General features: G+C 41.2%; 1 protein-coding gene across 3 annotated transcripts in view; it reads right to left on the reverse strand.

Moving 5' to 3' along the window:
* SLC2A9 (solute carrier family 2 member 9) overlaps positions 1 to 23,057 on the reverse strand; it is a 179,535-nt gene that overhangs the window by 132,288 nt on the left and 24,190 nt on the right. For all 3 annotated transcript variants that reach the window (XM_074276072.1, XM_074276073.1, XM_074276070.1), the window contains 3 exons: positions 21,855 to 22,015; positions 17,748 to 17,872; positions 12,195 to 12,340 (listed from right to left, as the gene is read on the reverse strand). In XM_074276072.1, the coding sequence (XP_074132173.1) occupies positions 12,195 to 12,340; positions 17,748 to 17,872; positions 21,855 to 22,015 (432 nt within the window). The remainder of the gene's footprint in view (positions 1 to 12,194; positions 12,341 to 17,747; positions 17,873 to 21,854; positions 22,016 to 23,057) is intronic.

The following is a 23,057-nucleotide window of genomic DNA, read 5'->3' on the forward strand; positions in this document are numbered from 1 at the left end:
CAATATTCAAGAATAAGGATCCTGTTCCTAATTCTAGTGGTGCAGTCCATGACTCAAGGATTTAAAAAGAGTTCTTTCTGCCTTAAGTTGTTGGCTAGGAAAAACATTAAAATGTGCTAGAATGTGTGCAAGCACATTGGAAATTCATTATCTTTTTTTATAGCAGGGACCCAATGTAGCCCCAACATTTTCTTGTGTTGATAACTGTGCTTCAGCCAGAAGGCCAACTGGAGCCCGATTCATGTATTTTCTCATGGCTTACCTCTGCTACATGTTTTTGAATTCCTCTCTTTCCCTATAACATATAACTGGCAGCTCCTCTTCCCTTTACCCCCAACACTTAGTTTTTCTTCTTTCTCCTAATTTTCGAGAGAAAAAAAATCTGCTTTCTGAATTAACCCTGGTTACCTTCTCAGCGAAACTGGCAATAGAAGCATATATTTTTCTAAATATAGGATACTATGACCATTGGCTGTCAGGGGGCCAAAAACTGACATAGGTACATGTGAGAGGGTAAAATAGAGGAAGTAGGATTTGTAAACAAAAAATAAAAAAACAAAAAAACCATTACTGCTACTGACTTTCTGAATTATCTAGAGCTTCCCAGTATTATAAGAAGCTTTCTAGCAGCAAGTTTAGGCAGACACAAAGGCTTCCTCGCAGCAGCTGCCACCTTCTGTTCCCACAATCCAACGATTCTGCCTTTCTGTTTATGGTAACACTAAAAAGCCAAACCGACTACAGGCAAAATTCTAATATTTATAGCAATTAATATAGAGTTATAACTCAAAGGAAGAATATTTTACTTCAGAGGAAGCTGTCAGGGTTAACAGCTTTTGACCCAGATGAAGACACATTTTTCACTGCTGAAAAATTGGGTCATGACTAAGAAAGTTGATGTTTAATGCCTCAGGGAAATAAAACAAGTATTCACAAATCACTGGAGTATGAAAATCATTTTCAAAGGACAGAAATGATGTTGGATTCTTCAGGGCTGATTGCATTTCTTTTCACAGTCTTGACACAAAACAAAACAAAATATTTCTAGGCTAAAATGAATCCAGAGAAACTACAGACTTAGATGCTCCCATGAAACATTGTATTATGTAACCCTCCACTTGGCTTGGATGTGCTGAAAGCTAGAGTTTGATTCCTCATTAATAATTTAATAAAATTGTTAAAACCTAGTCTTTCCAGTCTTGGAAGGGCCTGAAGCCCTCGTGATCTTTGAGCTTGGGGACAGTAGGCTCATGGAGGCTGGATTTTGGAAGTTACTCTTTTCAGTGAAACAGGAAATCTGAGAAAAGTCAGAATTTGTGGCAGACTATGATGAATCTTCCAGAGAAATAAGAAGCCAGAAGCTAGAGGGCAGCAGTACTGGTGCGATACAGGATATCTGGCTCATATACCTACAGTGATGTTGTCCTTTGTTCTCAAAAGAGGACCAAGATGTCATGGGGGGATGCGAAGAAATGCAAGGCACCTGGAATTAAGTGAGGGAGGGCTGTGCAAAGTCCCCAGCCTCTCCCTCTCCTCTCAAGCTATTTGGTGGCAAGATACAGAGACAGACTCGAGATGGCCCTGAATGCAGGAAACATCTTGACCTTTCTTCAGTAGGTCTTAGTCTGACAGAGGCAATGACCAGAGCCTAAGGCAAGGAACACTGAGGTGGAAGGAGTTCCTCTGGCTCTCTAATCAATCTGCTAAAAGGAATCCGGCATTAATGCATCATCGGTGCAGTTACGAACTGGTAACTATGTTGGTAAAACACTATGGAGCGTGGCCAAAGGGTAATCATATCCTTTGATCCAGAAATGTCACTCCCAAGTTTGTGTCCCAAAGAGATCATAAAAAAAAAGGCCAAAAGGCCTACTACTACGTGTATAAAAATGTTTATAGCACCTCTTTATGTGTTGGCAAAGAGCTGGAAATGGAGGAGATGCCCATCCACCTCGGGGGAGGGCTGACCAAGCCTTGATATGTGGTGGCTGGAACACCACTATTCTGTGAGAGATGATGAGCAGGAGGATTTCAGAAAAACCTGGGAAGACCCCCGTGAACTGATGAGTCCAGCGGGCAGAACCAGAAGTCTGAACACAGTAACAGCTCCACTGCACGCTGACTGGTTAACCGACTTAGCTCTTCTCAGCAAAGCACTGGTCCCACAGAGTTCCTGTACAGGTCTGAAACTCTGAATAGGTGCACTGGAATCAGACACTGAGCACTTACGGCTAATTACCCATTGGACAATACTCCATTAGCTTATGCTTGGGAAATGGCCCTTCTCACAATTCTGTGCTGGCCCAATTTTTTGGTGTATACAGAGAATTGTAGGAGGGACTGAGGGGTGGAGTAAGACAAGCCAGAGTCACTTTGGAGAACAAGGAGAAGGGAGGTCTAGTGATGGAGAGCATGAGCGATCCCCTTCACTTCTCCCCCTAAAGACCAAAGACTTTTGCTGATCCTGACTCTGACTGATCCTGAGGCCTCCAAGGAATTAACCTGGACTTTTTTTTTCCCTGAGGCTGGGGTTAAGTGACTTGCCCAGGGTCACACAGCTAGGAAGTGTTAAGTGTCTGAGACCAGATTTGAACGGGTCCTCCTGAATTCAGGGCTGGTGTTCTATCCACTGCGCCCCCTAGCTGCCCCTAACCTGGACTTTCACAAGTTCCCAGACTCATGACGGAAAATGCTGTCCATGTCCCGAGAAAGAACTATGGAGTCTGAAGGCAGATTGAAACAGACTGTTCCCTTTTTTTTTGGTGGCTCCCTCTCTTCTTTCATAACATGACTAATATGGAAATATGTTTACATAATTGAACCATATAATTTATATCAGATTGCTTGCCAGCTTGGGAAAGGATTGAAAGGAAGAAATAAAGAAAAAAATGGAACTTAAAATTTTATTTCAAAAAATGAATGTTGAGAACCTAAAAAAAGAAGAAAAAAAAAAAAGTAATGCAGTGGAGAAGTGTGGCTAATTAACCTATTTCTTCCCAAGCATAAGCTGGAACTGGTGATGTGTCAAAATTCTCCCTTTATCCATTTTAAACCAACTGCAAACAGTAAATTTATGGCTAACTTTGTGTATCATTCAAGTTTATTTTGACTTCTGATTCAATGTGAATCTTTGAAAGGGCTTTCCATTTATTTAAAAACCCATGATTGATCAGGACTAATGTGTTTTGCATGTGTGTATGTATGCATTCCGTGCCAGGAAAAGGGAAGATAGTGGAAATCAGTGAATATGTGGAAAATATACATAGTCTAACTAGGGGCTCTGTCCAAATGGTAGAAATTTTCCTAACTGGGGACTTAAGTTTTTTAAGAATCACTTAAACTGCTCAGCCTAGCAGAGAGGTAATTCAAGCGAATCAAGGATCATTTCAGTCCTAGGCTAAAATGTATTTCTTACAGCCAAGTTAAGTCACTTTGAACACAATTTAGGTGCCTTAGGCATAACTTCATCCTCCAACTGGAAGAGAAAGAGTGAGACAGAGGCTGTAAGGAAAGGAGAGATTGTAACCCTGACTGGCTCAGTGGGAGGAGAAAGGAATGGTTTTTTTAGAGCCCAAATCTTTTTTAAAATTAAATTATCACGGACTAAGCACTTTTCTAAACCTGAGTTTCTTCCCTCATAAAATAAGAGTTGAATGATATTTCAAATCCCAGGTCTATGTCAATGCAGACATAGACTTTATCATTGTAAAATAGTTTACCATAGACGATCACATTTAGTTTTCAGAACAAACTTTTGAGATACACAGTGGAAGACTTTACAAAGAAGGAAACTGAGAATCAGAAAGGGAATATGATTTTCCAGAAACACATTTTTAGTCCATTGTAAATCCCAAATTAAAGGCAAATTAGAGCCTTTAAATTTTTTTATTTACCAACAGGCAGGAAGACATGAAGACCATGGGAATGGCAAAAACCTCTAGACCACCAGAGCTGCTGGAAGCAGTCCAGCTCTCACCTCTGTAAGCCAGGGAGGCAAGCGGCCAGCTATCCTCGCCAAAGCTGGGCCAGTTGCCAGAGAGAGTAGGAAAGGCAGCCGAGAGAAGGCGCACCTCTTGCCCTCAGACCCAGAAGAGATCCTTTGGATCCCAAAGCCTTTAGAGCAGCAATGTCCCAGCCCAGAGCTCTCAGTCATCATCCCAGGGAAACAACCTTTGCAGAGACAGAGCCGACATTACTGAAGCCCCAGAAAGGACAGTTCTTTCCATCACTGTCAAATGGTTTGGCATCAGAAACTGGTAAGATTTTGCCAGTGGACAGGAGATTAAGGAATGGGACATTTGGAGAAACAATAATTATGTAAATCAATTGACTAAAATGTCCATACTCTTTGACCCAGAGATTTCACTATTGGACTTATACTCCAAGAAAGTTATCAATATAAAGTCCCTGTGTACACCACAATATTTATAGCAGCACTTTTTTGTGAATGCAAAGAATTAGAAACAAATTTATTAATTAGGGAATTGCAAAACAGATGACCACCAATTGGGGAACAAATGATGCTACATAAGTTAAATAGAATATTACTGTGCTGTAAGAAATGATGTCTGATCAGTTAAACATGAAGAACCAAGAAAGTAATAATACACGATGACCACAACAATATAAAGGAACAATCATATGCAAATCAAAAAGGTTCCTGTTAGGTTCTTACAAGGTGCTAAGCTGGTTGTCTAATTTAGCATGGTAACAGTTCTCTAGTTCAGAGTTCACATCTTTCACACCTTTCAAGAGTTCACACCTTTAAAAGGACAAGCCCACTGGAAGCTCCAGGAGATTCACAACTAGGATTGACTTCCGGGAGATTCACACGCCTACAGAAACCTACAATCCCACACTCTTGGAGGCAGAGTCACATGCATTCCAACTTCCACCTTTGTGCTTCAGACAAGAGCTCTCGGGAACCATGGAGAGAACTAGGCCTCTATTAAAGCTAACCGGGCCCAGGAAAAGATTCAGAACTTTGAAAGACACAATAAAGGATCTGGACTTTAACTCCTGGCTGCCTCCAGAAGCTCCCCAAGAAACCTGCTCCCAGAGAAGGATTACAATTTAGAGAAAAGAACATTACCGGTTCCAAAAAAGAGATAGGAGAGAAGATACCCACCTCTTCTCCCTGCTACAGGAGGTCTCCAAAGGTTACATTTTGCACATATTTTCAGTTATATTTTTTCCTTTTATTTCTTCTTTGCCTTTAAAATATTTATCATATCAAACAGTTCTCTGGGAAGGAAAGGGAGTGCAATACTATGTGAAACTATAGTAATTTAACAAAACAATAAAAATTTATTTAAAGAAAGAGGAAAAAAGCATCCTTTCCTTCTGCTTTGCTGTCATATCCTACAGCTCCCAGGATCCTTCCTTCTGACTTGCAGCTGATACTTCCCAAGTGATTTGCCCCTGCTATTAGAAGCCCTCTGAAGGTAGAGACTGTCTCACTTTTCTATCTGTATTCCCAACACTTAAGATAGAGCACTGTACATGGTCTATCCACTCACACTCATTCACCCAACTGTGAATTCTATTACTGAGGCAATATATGGGAAAGTTCTCCTTCCTAAATTGCAAGGTCAAAAAGCGACCTATTTTGGCCATCACGTAAGCATCTCTCCTAGCTCATTTCCTCTGCGGGACACCCCTGTGTTGATGCTCACAGCCCCACTGGTACACACGGTACCCTAACCTGAATCACCCCAAGATTTTCAATTAATGCAAGACCATAAAGGACGTGTCTCCATCGGGAGAGGCAAAGCTTTGGGAAGCAGAGAATGTTGGACCAATTCCAATTCTGCTAATTCTACTGGATCTCACAGAGCCCTGCTTGCCTGGAAATGTGCTTTGTTGCCAGCTTCCTTACTTCCAACACAGCCTTTGGATTCTGGTGTTTCTGAGAAACTTTGCCTTCCGACCTGGTCTTGCCCTTGGTTTGCATTCATTCTACAGCACAGTTTTCTTTAGATCCAGTGATATCCCTAATCTCTGTTACATTTTAGGACCCCGATGGAGAAATGATACCAGCTAGTTCGATACTGATTTTTCACCTGTGCACATAAAAACTGACTTTTTGAGCCCTTGTCAAGACTTTACTTTTTATCACATCTCAATCTTTTGCTTAAAAGTGTTATTGATTCTCTTTTTAGTTTCTATCCTCTTAAATTTCATATATATATATATATATATATATATAATATATATATATATATATATATATAATGAAAATGATTTATAAAAACTTTGCCAGCATAAAGTCTGACATGAATGTTTAACTACTATAATCTATGTTTTAATTCAAGCCAATTTTTTCTCAAGTTCATCTTCTGACTGCCATATCCAAAAGGCTCCTCACTCAGCTTCCTCTGCCTATAGAAGTTCTAAGGAAGGCGAGAATCAGTTTTGATCTAGTCTCTGTTTCGTCTTTTAAAAACTTATTTTTAAGCTCAATTGTCTTTCACTTTGAAGATGAAACGTGACTGAAGCCAGAAAATAAAAGCAGCACGATTTTCATCCCTTGGAGATAAGCGGCCTCTCTTAGGATTGAGGCTCAGACATTATAAACCCAGAAGGAGTTCAAATGAAAATCTCTCATTTTAAGTTCTTCTTGAACCCAGCAGCCCACTCTCTACTTTATTATCCCACAAATTTGAGAAAGCAGTTTATTGAAGCTAATTTCACACTACCTCCCCAAATTCCCCGGGAATCGGATGGAGGGAGACTGAGAAAGTTCAATAGTGTAACTAAATACAGTTCTTCCCACATTCTGGTTCAATACCCTCCAATGCGCACAGCACTGTGGGATAAAAGAACGAGAACAGATTGTCCCTGCACCCCAGCTTGGAGAGAGGGAATGAGCATGGCCGAGAGTAAGGAAAGAGTCTTCCCTTTATTGTCAGTGAAAATTATATGCATTATGAGCGCAGTGGGAAAGAGCTAGGCTCATGGGCACTAACCCTTCCTACAGCATGGACAGGTCCCAGGTTAGAAACTATTTTAAAGAGTGAAAATATCTCCATAAATCACAACAGATGTTCATAGTTCTGCCCTCTAGGGCCAATAAGAGGAATCATTATCCTCTGCTACCTACACGGACTTTGTACATGCCCACATTTGTGTACATGAAGGAGGCAAGGTGGCTCAGCTGGCAGAGCCCCAGGCCTGGAGTTGGGAAGGACTGAGCCCAAACACGACCTCAGACGCCCAGGTCCCAGCCAAGCTGCTGGTCCTTTCTGCCCGAGTTTTCTCATCTGTGAAACAAGCTGGAGAAGGAAATGGTCCCGTCCCTCTGCCAAGAAAGCCCTCGAAACAGGCTGTGGTCCCTGGGGTCCTCCAGAGCAGGACAGGGATGAGTGGCTCAGCCACATGGACTATGTGCACAAGTAGCTATGTATGTTGTGGGGGGGGGGGTCTGTACACACACACACACACACACACACACACACACACACGAGGTTGGGAGACTGCCCAGCACCGTGAGGGTTCATTGTGGGGCTTGTTCTCCCTCCCCGTTCTTTCTGAGGAGCAGGCACCAGGCCAGCTGCCCTCCTTGGAGGTGAAGGAGGCTGTGGAGGAGCCTTTTGGACCTGTCAGTCAGAAGAAGAACTAGAGAGTGAGGAGAAATGTTCTTTCCCAAAGTCCTTGGTTCCTGTGGTGGGCATGTGGGTAGAATTCCTGTCAGCTCACCCACGTCCAAGTAAGAGAACAAGAAAATGGAACAGAATAGACTCTAAGGAACAGAAGAGGTCAGAGTTCATAGTTCAGAGAAAGTTGGCGCTAGAAGCCCATAAAATGTCATGAAGGAAAAGGACCTTCAGAGACAATAGAGGGCTGCCGTCAAAAAAGTAATTACAGATTTCCTAGCCTAACTCACTCATTATAGATGGGAAAACAAGGAACAGAAGATGAAATGACTAGCCCAGGGCCAGAAAAGAGATTAAAGATGGAGAAATCTGGTGGAACCTAATGGAGTCTATTCAGATTGCACCAGTGAGGAAAGATAGCTAAAAAAAATCCTAAATACAAAACACTCAGCTTTCAAGTCAGAATTTCATAATTTATTCTTGAAGGTGAAAAGTTGTTTTGGCTGACTTTAAAATGTATTTTTATACCAATGAGGAGGAAAAGAAACTTATTTTTATGTGTGTCACCCATGTGGTGTTTTTAAACTTTTTGTATCTAAAACAAAGTTTAAGAGGTTTTGTTTGTTTTTTTTTTTTCATCAAAACCAAAGAGATAGACTTGAAGACCTTTTTCCTCTGAGTTTTCACTCAGACAAGGCCTATTTTTAAAACCCAGTTAATCATGGTGTTTATTTTGTACCTGTCAGGTGAAGTTAAAAAGTAGTATTTGATTTTGTAATATTTGTAACTGACTCCCACTCCAGAAATATAAGACTAGAAACAAATTCCTCCCAAATCACCAAGAAATGGAGTACAAATAGCTACGCTTTATGGAGAGACAACATTGCCCAGTGGTTAGAATGCCTGGCTTTGAATCAGGAAGAGTGGCCAGTCTACAAAAACAGTAAGTGCTTACTAAGTGTCAGGCACTTCACCAAGCCCTGGGGCTTCCACAACCAAAGCAGAAGTCTTTATCCCAGAGACTTAAGTTCCACTGACAACAATCCCTCCATGTGAAAGGGTCATCCATCATCATGACCTTACCTCTGAGGAGGGAGGCAACCTCTACACACAGAGACATCATTCCCAATGACCTTATGCTCTACGGACGACAATCCCTCCATGTGAAGGAGTGTCATTGTGACCTTACCTCTGAGGAGGGAAACAACTTCTACACACAGAGGTATCAATCCCAATGATCTTAAATTTGAATGAAGAAGAAAAGTCTCTGATACAGAATCGGAATCAAAAAAATAAATCAAAAACAAGAAAGGTGGGAGGCTGCTTGGATTACAGGTACCTGAGAGAGCTCACTCAAGGTCATTCGTGAAGGAAACCAGGATTTCGGGAGGCTTAAGGAAAGCAGCAGGGAAGTCAGGGGACACGGCCTTTGCAAAGCCAGGGAAATGGGAGCTGTAGCCACCATGTTTTATTAAAAAGAAACAGGTCAAAATGGCCAGACAGCCAAGGAATGGAGGGGGAAATTCTGCACATCAATGGAAAGGTTGAAGAGGACCAGTTTGTGAAGGGGCTTAAATGCCAAACAAAAGTGTTTAGATTTGATCTTTGAGGTAACAGGGAGCTAATGCAATTTACTGAGTAGGATGGAGGATGGTGACTTGGTCAGACCTGAGCTTTGGGAAAACTATTTTGGCAGCTACGCAGAGGATGGTTATGAGTAACGCGAGGTTTGAAGCAGGGAGTTAGGAGGTTATTGCAAGAGTCCAGGGAAAAGATGATGAGAGAATAAACTAGGAAGAGCTGCATTTGTGTCTTACCCCTGGAACATACTGACTGTAGGGTGAGCCTGGGCAAGTCACTTAGCTTCTAAACATGAATGTGTGTATATCTCTATCTCTATCAGTATCTCTCTCGCTATCTTTCTATATCTGTAGAGCTATAGAGCTATAGATATAGATATCTTCCTACTTGGGTGTGTATCTGATCTTCCAAAGCATTCTCACATTTCTGTAATTCTATAAGACGACTGTCATCACCTACTTTGATTTGTTTATCAACTCCCCATTGAATGATATGAGTTCTCACATTCAACCATCTTACACTAATTACTTTCTTTATGGAGATCAATGTACTCAATGAAAAAGAAGGATAAGGAAGATAGAGTCCTCTGTCCTCAAGTACTTTACAGTCTAGGTCGTCATGTATCTGAAATCAGCCACACTCCAATATAATATGTTCTAACCAACTTTTGAACACTAAATGTTGTCATCTAGCTTTAAAAATGTTCCTTCTCTCCTCCAGATGACTGCCAGTTCCTTCAATAATTCTCTCTATCCATGGCTTCTTCTCCACATTAGGCACAAAACCTAAACCAAATTTATCACAGGGTAATAGAAATCTCAACTAGTCTGTTAGCAATACAGGGATACCTCATTTTCTTAGAGCAGAGACACCGTAAGTGCTGACTGGATCAGTGATCCCTTTTAAACAACTGTGGCTGGTCATGTTCTCAAACATGAAAGGGAAGTCGAGCCTTTAGAATTAGGAAATCCTGCCTGATGGCAGTCTACAGCGCGCTTCTCCTTTGGGCCTGTCTTTCTCCAGGTGAGGTCTTCTAAAGGGATCCGAATCCTTGGAAGTCACGCCTGGAAGTTTCCAAACAGGACTAACTGAGAAGCTGGAGCTGCATGCACAGGCTTTTCAAGGGGCCCCAAAGTAACAGTCAGAGCGAACTGCTTGCAAGGAATGAAGAGGTTTGATAGAACTGGGAAGCTTTCCAGGACGAGGGCATGGGAGAAAGCCCTTCCCTCGGCTGCTCCCCCTTCAGATCAAGGGCGATGTTCCCCTGTCTGAGCAGGGTAAGATCCAAAGGAAAACACGCTGAGATGGATGAAGGACACAGAGCAAGTATGCTCTCAGGGAGGGAGGAGGGCACACCGCTCTCAGGAGCAGCATGTCTCACAACTTCCCCAAAGACAGTCATAAGAGCCCACCCGAGGGGCTCCCCTCTCCATTACCAACTCCTAGATTAGGGCAGAGACCCAAGGGAACCCAAACAAGCCCTTGACAGAGCGGGATCCGTCCCCCTGCATCCAGCCTCCGATATGTTCCCCTTTCAGGGCTCTGCTTTCCTTCCCCGCACCCAGCTTTTGGGCCTTCTAGACCTCAGTAGTCCATCTTTAAGTCACGGTGGTGGTGAGCCCATTCAAGCTTGCTTTGGCTTGTCTTTGGCCACAAGGCACATCATGATACCCTCAATCCCAGCCCCAAACCCTTTCCAGAGCTGGTAGCCATGTCCCAAGAAGCCAGGTCACTTCTGTGTATGGGAGGGGGAGGGCAGGGGGACTGTGCCCTGGGGCGCCAATCAGGGTTCTTAAGTCTTTCAGAGACATCTGTCCTCACTGCCATCGTGGAAATTGTCCTGGGTTTTCCTCACATTAGTAGCCATGAATTTATACACATCTCCCTGGCTTTCCCCGAAGCGTCCCTCTTGCTTACGTCAGACAGGATCCTCTCCCTCCATCTGCCACCCCCTGCTCAGCCTTTCCCCATTGAGGAGCCCCCTGTCAGCTGCTAACTTCCTCAGGAAGAGGTGCCATGAGTAATTGTGCTCACACCCACTTGTTATTTGCTAGTTTAATGCAGCCCTTGGATCACGTCATCTCTCCCTCAGCCCCCGTGACCAGCACTCCTCCCTTCTGAAAGAAGCTTGTGACCTCAGAGTTGAGACTTTAATGGGGATCAGCAAGGTGCCTTCAGCATCCCATACACGCTCTGCTCCATGACATCACAGGCGACTTCTTCACTTGTGTGTAGACTGGCTAGGAAGGGAGGTTCAGTCATCAGTCTCACTCACTCCCTCTTCCAGACTCATCAAAGTCCAGTTTCAGAAGTCAGGTGACTGGGGATGACCCAGGATGCAGGCGATGACCCTGGGTCTTGGACGTCTGATCCACGGTTCTTCTTCATGGCATGGAGCGGCTTCTTCTCCTGCACCCATTCTGCCATGAAGTCCTCCCGTGCTGGGGCCTGTAAGGGCCCTTTAAATGGGCGGCCACAGCGCAACAGGAGATTGAGTAGCCCAGAAGTAATCTCTGTGGATATTACGACTGCCCTGTGGGTGGGATCTTGGCCATATTGTAATGGGTGACGACTCTCTCACTGATTGGCTGTGTGTGTGACCTCACAGGCCCTTTATAAGCCCACTGCAGACAGCCGTCGCTCTCTTTAACCTGGCGCTCTTTAACCTGGCTCCCTAACCTGGGGTAGCCAAGCCAAGCCAAGTGGATGGATAACCAAGAGAGGTAAGGAGTTTGGTAGTGAGCACCTGAGGGGCCGACCTCCCCGACTCCCCAGTTGGTCTGCGGCCCGCCCATCACCCTCAGCCTGACTTAGCCCAAGGCCGTGACGGGTTTGTGGCCACCACACACACCACTGCTGCACAAGCACAAGTGCGAACTGGTGGGTTTTTCAGAGCTCTTCATGCAATCCCTGCTTGAAGCTCTTGAATGATGGGAACGTGGTGCCTCCTGGGTAGTCCTTTGCCTTGCTGGTACCCAACGCACTTCCAATAAGACCAAGAAAAGATATTTCTCTTACCTGTCCCAGAATTTCAGGCAGACCCAAGAGCTGACCAGTAAATACTCCAATGCAAATGAATATGGCGGTGACCTGCCCCAGAGACCCCCGGATCTCTTTGGGGGAGATTTCATTCAGGTACATGGGGAGGGCGCTGAGCGCGATGCCTGTGGAAGAGAACTATGATTAATGATGGAGAAGGCCCTGGGCCCCGCTGGATGGGACATCCAGCTCCACTCAGATGCAAAGCAGGGAGCCTTTTGTAACCTTCTCCAAAACATCTACCCAGCCTCCATGTTCTGCTCCCAATCCTAGAAAAGGGGGAAAGAGGCAAATCTCTGTTCAGTGGAGGAAAGCTGCTTCATGTCTATGGTCATTCAGTCATGTCCGGCTCTTCTCAGCCCCGCGTGGGATTTTCCCAGCAAAGATACTGGAGCGGTCGGGGAGTTCCTTCTCCAGCCCCTTTTAGTTCAGTTATCTAGTAATGGAATCGGCTCCTCGTTCAATCACTTCGTAAGAGTCTGTGCTAAGAGACCTTGGCCACCAATGGCTCTTCCCAAGATGACGTGCTCTAAGTCACAAAATGGGAATTCAAGTTCTTTCCACTGGGCTGGATTCCTTCTCCCAGTGAGTGTTAAGTAGAGAGATGCTATGGGGGGGATTCATGATGCAGGTGGGGGGTGCAGAAGGGACCACCTTTAGTCTGTGATTCCTAGATCCAGTCTCCTAGAATGTGACCAACAGCCTCAATGTGGAAAGAAAGCTTTACTTCCTGATTTGTCGGGGAAAGATCTTCCTTCCATTCCACAGAGATTTAGTCAGACTTCACAGCATGATGTGTAAAGCTATGAAAGCCGAAGGTGTTCTGGAAGTGGAGAAGAATGATCGTTTCATATTCCAGCCTCTTTCCCTTACTTTCACATGTTCTTTATCAACACATCCTGGGAACAATACGTGGCAGGGTATTTGTTTGGAATCTTTGCTTTTGCAACCGCATCTATCTTTAAGCCAAGTATTTCTGAAGGAAGAACGACAGCTCCCAGTGTAAGTGGGAGAAGCAGACACGTCCCCAAAACAGAGAGGTTTCTGAGCAAGACGGTAAAGGCTTTATGTAAGAAGCTTGAGGGGATGCGGGAGGAGGCCGTTACAACAGAAGGAGACAATCGGACTCAAAAAGGAGCCTTAAGGATCATCTAATTCACAGGATCGGATGCCTCCGCCAATGTTCCTTAAGGAGGCTGAATCAGAATAAACTGTGATGGGGAAATACTTCACAAAATAAAAACACGATGAAATGTAACCTTCATATGTGGTCTCCTCATTCAGTATGTGGCCCACCAGGGATCCTTACATACAGCTAAGTGGCCGTTTCTATTTAAGTTTGAAGCCACTGATTGATTGAACTTCCCATCAAATCTAGAAAGTGCTTCTATATCTAAGACAGCCCAGGAGCCTTCACCAAGATATGGTTAGCTCACCACCTCCCCGGGCAGCAATCTATACTACTGAATCTATACTGCACTACTGTAGATATCCTATACGATACTAGTGCACATACAATTGCACATATTCTATACTATTGTATATACACTATATTACTGCATACATTCTATACAATACTATTGTATACATACTGTACTATTGCATGCATTCTATGCTATATTATGCTTTTGTATATATTCTATACTATACTATATGACTGTATATATGCTACACTATACTATATGATTGTATATATTCTATGTTATACTACTATATACATACTATACTATTGCATACATTCTATGCTATATTATGCTTTTGTATATATTCTATACTATACTATATGATTATAGATATTCTATATTATACTATATACATATTATATTATTGCATACATTCTATACTATATTATGCTTTTGTATATATTCTATACTATACTATATGATTATAGATATTCTATATTATACTACATACATATTATATTATTGCATACATTCTATACTATATTATGCTTTTGTATATATTCTATACTAGAATATATTCTATATGACTGTATATATTCTATACAATAATACATATTATACTATTGCATACATTCTATGCTATATTATGCTTTTGTATATATTCTACACTATACTATATGATTATAGATATTCTATATTATACTATATACATATTATATTATTGCATACATTCTATACTATATTATGCTTTTGTATATATTCTATACTAGAATATATTCTATATGACTGTATATATTCTATACAATAATACATATTATACTATTGCATACATTCTATGCTATATTATGCTTTTGTATATATTCTACACTATACTATATGATTGTATATATTCTATGTTATACTACTATATACATACTATATTATTGCATACATTCTACGCTATATTATGCTTTTGTATATATTCTATACTATACTATATGATTATAGATATTCTATATTACACTATATACATATTATATTATTGCATACATTCTATACTATATTATGCTTTTGTATATATTCTATACTATACTATATGACTATATATTCTACACTATACTATATGACTGTATATATTCTGTTATACTACTATATACATACTATATTATTGCATACACTCTACACTATATTATGCTTTTGTATATATTCTATACTAGAATATATTCTATATGACTGTATATATTCTATACAATAATACATATTATACTATTGCATACATTCTATGCTATATTATGCTTTTGTATATATTCTATACTATACTATATGATTGTATATATTCTATGTTATACTACTGTATACATACTATACTATTGCATACATTCTACACTATATTATGTTTTTGTATATATTCTATACTATACTATATGACTGCATATATTCTATACTATACTATATGATTATAGATATTCTATATTATACTATATACATATTATATTATTGCATACATTCTATACTATATTATGCTTTTGTATATATTCTATACTATACTATATGACTATATATTCTACACTATACTATATGACTGTATATATTCTGTTATACTACTATATATATACTATATTATTGCATACATTCTACACTATATTATGCTTCTGTATATATTCTACACTATACTATATGATTGTATATATTCTATGTTATACTACTATATACATACTATACTATTGCATACATTCTACACTATATTATGTTTTTGTATATATTCTATACTATACTATATGACTGCATATATTCTATACTATACTATATGATTATAGATATTATATATTATACTATATACATATTATATTATTGCATACATTCTATACTATATTATGCTTTTGTATATATTCTATACTAGAATATATTCTATATGACTGTATATATTCTATACAATAATACATATTATACTATTGCATACATTCTACGCTATATTATGCTTCTGTATATATTCTATACTATACTATATGACTGCATATATTCTATACTATACTATATGATTATAGATATTCTATATTATACTATATACATATTATATTATTGCATACATTCTATACTATATTATGCTTTTGTATATATTCTATACTATACTATATGACTATATATTCTACACTATACTATATGACTGTATATATTCTGTTATACTACTATATATATACTATATTATTGCATACATTCTACACTATATTATGCTTCTGTATATATTCTACACTATACTATATGATTGTATATATTCTATGTTATACTACTATATACATACTATACTATTGCATACATTCTACACTATATTATGTTTTTGTATATATTCTATACTATACTATATGACTGCATATATTCTATACTATACTATATGATTATAGATATTATATATTATACTATATACATATTATATTATTGCATACATTCTATACTATATTATGCTTTTGTATATATTCTATACTATACTATATGACTATATATTCTACACTATACTATATGACTGTATATATTCTGTTATACTACTATATACATACTATATTATTGCATACATTCTACACTATATTATGCTTTTGTATATATTCTATACTAGAATATATTCTATAAGACTGTATATATTCTATACAATAATACATATTATACTATTGCATACATTCTACGCTATATTATGCTTCTGTATATATTCTATACTATACTATATGACTGCATATATTCTATACTATACTATATGATTATAGATATTCTATATTATACTATATACATATTATATTATTGCATACATTCTATATTATATTATGCTTTTGTATATATTCTATACTAGAATATATTCTATATGACTGTATATATTCTATACAATAATACATATTATACTATTGCATACATTCTATGCTATATTATGCTTTTGTATATATTCTACACTATACTATATGACTGTATATATTCTGTTATACTACTATATACATACTATACTATTGCATACATTCTACGCTATGTTATGCTTTTGTATATATTCTATACTATACTATATGACTGTATATATTCTATACTATACTATATGATTATATGTATTCTATATTATACTACTGTATACATACTATACTATTGCATACATTCTACGCTATGTTATGCTTTTGTATATATTCTATACTATACTATATGACTGTATATATTCTATACTATACTATATGATTATATGTATTCTATATTATACTACTGTATACATACTATACTATTGCATACATTCTATACCACACTCTTGTATGTTATATTGTAAATATTTGATGCACCGTGGAACAGTTCTGAAGCCAGAAAGGGCTTCTTCCTTTACTTGACGCTAAATCCCTCCCCTGCGTGGGACAGACTGGTTCTGGTTTAGCCCTATGGAGCCCCACAGAACACCCTCACTTCCCTCTTCTGCACAATCATTCTGCAAACATCTGAAAGTGGAGACCACATCCTGCCTCTGCTCCTGGTCTGAGCCTCCCCACCCACAGTAATGATCCCCAGGGCCCGGCTGTCCTGGTCAGCAGCCTCTAGAGTTTGTCACTGGCTGGGCCTAAAATTCCAATCAAAGGGAAGAATCCCACATTTAAAGAAGGGACTTTCTTTTCGTCCTCTTGTAAGGGAAGTGCAGAAATCCCTTCTGAAGCCTCCGGCCTTAAGGCACACTCGGATATCAAAGCTTTAGGATGACTGAAAAAGCTGATAAAGCAAAGGACTTTACAGCTTGGAAGGCTTCTTCTGCTGAGGCCTGGCTGCCTCTGGAGACCGCCTCCGGCCATTATTGAAGCTTCTCCTGAGGCCGGCCACAGATTGAACAAGCTTCTTCTCAGGCCTCTCCCTCCAAGTCCCAATAACAAGCAGGGGAAAGAGTAGGGACTCTGAAGTTCTGGCCTGGCCAGTGATTCAGCCGTGAGCCAGTCGCTTCAGCTGAATCACTGCTTCCTCATCTGTGCAATGAGGGTTGGGCCAGACGGGGTCCCGGTGTTCTAATCTCCAGGACCATAACGCCTGTCTCAGGGAAGGTCACAGAGCATTTTCTGTGCACAGCATTCTACAAGGCGATAGTGCACAGACCTGAGCCGGGCCCGCGGTCTGCAGCTCGCACAAGAAACAGCACCAAGGGCCCTCTTACCTCCGTCAACGCCCATGACGAAGCGCCCCAGAATCAGCATCTCAAAGGACCCGGCCTTCTGGGAGCAAGCCATGAGTAAGGCTGCCAAGATGGCGAAGGCGTTGTTGGCTAGTAACGTGTATTTCCTAAAACAAAGAGAGAAGCAGCGTGAGTTGTATTCCACTCTCCTCTCTGCATTCTAGTGCCGAGCAAGTGCTCGACGAATCAGGTGAAAGAAAGCAAGAGTCCCGGCTCTGCTTCGGACACAAGGGCCCATTTATTCATCTCGCTGGTCTTCTGGATCAATAGAATCAGGGAACTGGAATGGAGAACTTCTTTCTCTTTCAGTTCTGAAACTCCGTGACTCTGGTCCTGGAGTTTTCCACGCTATAATCTCACTGCTAACCCGGGCCACAGAGCCAGGCTGCTCGCCACAAAAAGGACCAGCAGCACGAGCAGGATGCCAGGGCACTGGGCAGGCTTCTTAAGGTGAGTGTGGGGAGGGAGAGAGAGAAGGGTCAGTTCTCCGGGAATTCCAGACAGACAAAAAGAAGAAGTGCCAAGACCTGAGTTATCCCCGAGCTCTCAGGCAGCAATGACTTGCCAGAGGTCTCCGAGCCACAACAAAAACTGCACCCTGCCGAGATATCTGTCCCAAAACACGTCACACTTTGGAGCTCTGGGGGCCCTGGCAAGACTGCAAGTCTGTGGTTTTGTGTTTGGGATTCTGGAAAGAGCCAACACGAAGGGAGCCTTACTTGTGGGAACTCTGGGAGAAGTAGACGTGACATGTGGACAGACTGGACTCCAGCAGTGGTCAAGGGTTCAGGGGCACATGACCTAATGGAACTAATGGGACAGCGCCTCCTGAGAGAGGAGGGAATGATGATGATGATAACTTGTGAAGCACTTTAAGGTTTCCAAAGCCATATTATATGTAGACTATATGACTAGCATGTATCACATATAGGTCATAAATACAAGTGTCTACATGTTCTTGTGTGTGCATACACACACATGGGCATATATGTACTACATACACGTGTGTGTGCTCCTGCACGCACATACGTGCATATAAAACCTCATTTATCCTTCCAACAATCCTGGAAGCGAGAGCTATTGTTACCCTCACCCTGTAGATGAGGAACTCAAGAGTACCTGCCTTGCCCAGAACCACCCAGCCTGAAAGAGTATAAATTGGGCTTGAAAAAGTACAAATCAGTATTTCTTCTCAGCTTTTCCTGACTCACATCCAGTGCTGTCCACCAGGCCGCCCAGCTGCTTTGCCCACTTATCTCCCCTGCTGTCAAGCAAACGGTGATTTATTAAAAACACACGTTTGGATTTGCATTTATACAAACATAGATCACAGATCAACTCAGCACAACACAGACAAAGACACTAAGAGGAGCTTTATCTTCCTAGCACACAAAGGTGTAAAAAAAAAACCAGGTTCTAACCCAAGAAAAATCATATAGACTCAGAACACAGGGAGATAAAAAAAGCTTCCTATTTGCCAAATTTTGTAAAACAGAAAGAATGATTCCACTAGAAACAGACCCAAATCTGTGGGGTGGGCAAAAGAACACTAGGGTTTGAGTCGTGAGACCTTGGCAGAGAACCCATGCAATAGGGTTCCTTTAACAATAAAAACTGTTAGGGAATGAGTGCTGTGACATCTAGGAGTGAGGGAATCTGCGGTGAAGGGCAGTGGAGCATTCAACTAATTCTCTATATCTATACATTTATATATACCTATATCTATATATTCACAAGTATGACTGGAAGGAAGTGGGGCAAGAACGGGGGTGAGGGACTTCCACAGCAGAAGCACTGAGAGTCTGGGAGTCCCAGGGAGGACTTAGTCAGTAGGACTGAGGAGAAAACAGGACACTGGATTGTACCAGAGGCAGGAAGCTCATGGTTCAGCCTTAGTTCCAGATGGTACTTGGGAGAGGTGCTGTGGTCCGGTGTGGACCCTTGCTAATGGATAACTAAAGGAAAATGGAGCACGAGAGCAGGGGAGGCTGATGGCCTTGGATATTGGAGCTATAGGAGATGCACAGGGTTTGGCCAGGGGAGAAAGACTTTGATCCAGTTGCTGAAATACTTAAGAAAGAAGGGAGTAAAAAAGCTCAAAGGAAGTGAGTTTGCTTAGTGGTGATGGCAGAGGGCAGAGCTGGCCTTACCAGTGGGGAAAGATTAAGTGTCCCCCTTGTTAAGAAGAAGCCGACTGGGGCAGCTTGGTGGTGCAGTGTATAGAGTACCAGCCCTGAAGTCAGGAGGACCTGAGTTCAAATGTGATTTAAGACTCTTAACACTTCCTAGCTGTGGCAAGTTACTTAACCCCATTGCCTCACCAAAAAAAGAAGAAGGAGGAGGAGGAGGAGGAGGAGGAGGAGGAGGAGGAGGAGGAGGAGGAGGAGACGATGACGACGACGACGACGACGATGACGACGACGAGGACGACGAGGAGGAGGAGGAGGAAGGAGAAGGGAGAGAGGAGGAAGGGGGAGGAGGAGGAGGAGGAGGAAGGAGGAGGAGGAGGAGGAGGAGGAAGGAGGAGGAGTGTTTGAGACTGGATTTGAACTTAGGATGATGAGGTTACTGATTCCAAGTTCAGTGAGCCTCTTTACCCATGGGTCATGACCCCATCTGGGGTCATATCTCTGAATGTGGGGGTAAAAGGTTTCTGACCAAAAATTAATTCAAAACCAAGCACTTAATAACCCGGAGTTATTTCTGGCAGTGCTTGCCCATGTGGCCGGAGCGCCTTCCCTGCAGCCTCGTTCTGAACGCACCACAGGTAGGCTTCGCACCGTGCTTGCCCAAATGCTGTTACAAACACCTCGGCTTAGATTTGAGAGGGGAAGGGGTAAAAATGCGAGTGTGGTAAGGGTACGGACAAGGACCATTCAGACCCTAACCCTAACGGTCAGGAGGGTCATGAGGGGGAAAAGTTGAAGAACCTCAGAGCTGGCCAATGCACCACCCGGCTGCTCCAACAAAACAGCCGAGCCCATATTTAATGATTCTCTGATCGTTATAAGTGGAGAAATGGTTAGAAAACTGCCGATAGTCTGTTATATTTCACATCTATTTATGGTCCTCTAGTTTCTTCTATAAATGCACTAGGGAAAAAATCTGATTTAGCTGCATTTTATGTTCCACTTTTTACAGGCTCTTTTTATTCTCAACTATTTTTCACTATTTATGTGACAATATTTCTTTTCTTCTTCCGGTCTCCTTTCAGTAAGAGTTTGCAAAAGAGCCTGTGGTCTAAAATCAGTGTTATCCTATTAGCAACTATGTCACATTGCCTAATTACCTCTAAAAAGTGGGCTAACCAAAGGTGATCCATGTCTCTACTTTTGCCCATGCTCCGTTTCTCAGAGTCCACAGCCTGGAGTTGCCGGAATCATACCAAGTGTCTCGAAATGATTCTCCCATCAGTAACCACTTGTTTCCTGCCTCTCCGGATGAAGTCTTGGGAGAATTCTGTAGATAGCTCCCAATATACAGTGCTTTTTTACTTACTTTTTGAAAACAGCACGAATAAGTGTGAGACATCCATGTACCCTACACACCTGTGATCTCTCATATGATAGTCTTCTCAATGACTTCATCTTCTAACATAGCTTTTTTTTTTTTTTCCTGAGGCAATTGGGGTCAAGTGACTTGCCCAGGGTCCCACAGTTAGGAAGTGTTAAGTGTTGAGACCAGATATGAGCTCAGGTCCCCCTGACTTCAGGGCCAGTCCTCTACCCACTGCCCCACCTAGCTGGGCATATCGTTTTTATGTCTTCCTAAGTAATTATATTCACATTGAAGTCACTGCGTATCAAGATATAAGTTAAGTTAGTTTGGAGCAGCATTTTGGTTTTTTATTGGGACTTTTCTACTTCCTCTGCGACGGACATGGGTGTTTGCTCCTACTCAGTATAAATATGGCCATGCAGGATGACAAAGTGCCCAGGATATGATGTTTCCCACGGCCGTTTGCCATGGATGAAAGCCCCTGCCAACATGGCACGTCACAGAATGGTTTTCGAGGCGGAGAGGTCACACGCTGTGACTCCATAGGCTCTTTTGGGAGTTTGTTGGAGGAACAAACAGAAGCATCCTTACCTTCCAAGAATCTTTCCAATGAAAGTCACCATTATCGTCCCTGCCAGGCCACCAATGGCAAAGATTGACACGGTCAGGGACCACAGCAGCATCAGGGTATTATCATCTATCGAGCGACCTTGTCTTTTTTGCCAGGTATCATTGTAGAAAGTCTTGATGTACTGGAAATAAATGGAATATTGTCATCTCTTTTTCTGGAATATAATCCACACCCACATCAAAAAAAAAAAAAATCCTTCTTGGATGACATGCAAAATGTATAAGTTGCCAGATTTTCAAAGGGCCGACCAGGGAGAAAAAGGTTTTAAGCTTTTAATTCTGAAATTTTTAAGCCAGGTTTTGAAAAGTTTTTAAACACACTCGGTCTTTGCAGGTCCTAGAAGACAGTGGTTCTGATGACCTGATTCTTGTGACTCTTTCTCTCCTTTTCCCTATGATTTGAAGAAGGAGACTCCTGAACAGGGAAAACCTGAAAAGATTCAGATGAATTGCTACAAAGTGAAATGAGCAGCACCAGAAAAACATTGCACAATTGTGCACGTACAATATCAGCAACATCGTTGTGTGATGATCAACTCTGAGTGAGTCAGGTCTTGTCAGGAACACAAATAACAAAGAACTCACCATGGAAAATGCTATCCGCCTCCTGATAAAGAACTGAGAGGCTGAATACACATAAAGCATTCTTTTTTTTTATTCATTAATAACTTCATTCTTTTTAATGTTTTTCTTTTCCATTCTAATCTGTTTTTTTCTTTCACAACTGTGACTAAGATGGAACTAGGTTCTACATTTCAGGAAAAGGAGAGGGAAGGGACAGAGGAAGAAAAATTGGGAGCTCAAAATTGTAAAAAAAAAAAATAATAATAATTAATGCTAAAAATAGTCTTGATATAATTAAGGGGAAATACCATTTTTAAAACCTTTGGGATAAGGAGATCTCCCTTTATTGAAGAGTTGGTAATATTTCAAAATAGTCTTCTGGTGCCTGAAAATAAGAGCTCAGTGATTTCTGTACTGAGATTAAAAATGGGATCTATAATAGTCGTGGATTTGCTATCTTAAGGAAAAGCAAGGAAAATGGCCATGATTTCAAAGATCCCAAATTCCACTATTCCTTCTGAAGATGCTATTTGCCAGTGACTCGCCAGAAAAATCAAAATTTCCAGTTAGCCGAAGAACAAGGCTGAGGCATGTTACCAA

Source organism: Sminthopsis crassicaudata, chromosome 6 (genome assembly GCF_048593235.1).
Source record: "Sminthopsis crassicaudata isolate SCR6 chromosome 6, ASM4859323v1, whole genome shotgun sequence".
In the NCBI taxonomy this organism is placed as follows: Eukaryota; Metazoa; Chordata; class Mammalia; order Dasyuromorphia; family Dasyuridae; genus Sminthopsis; species Sminthopsis crassicaudata.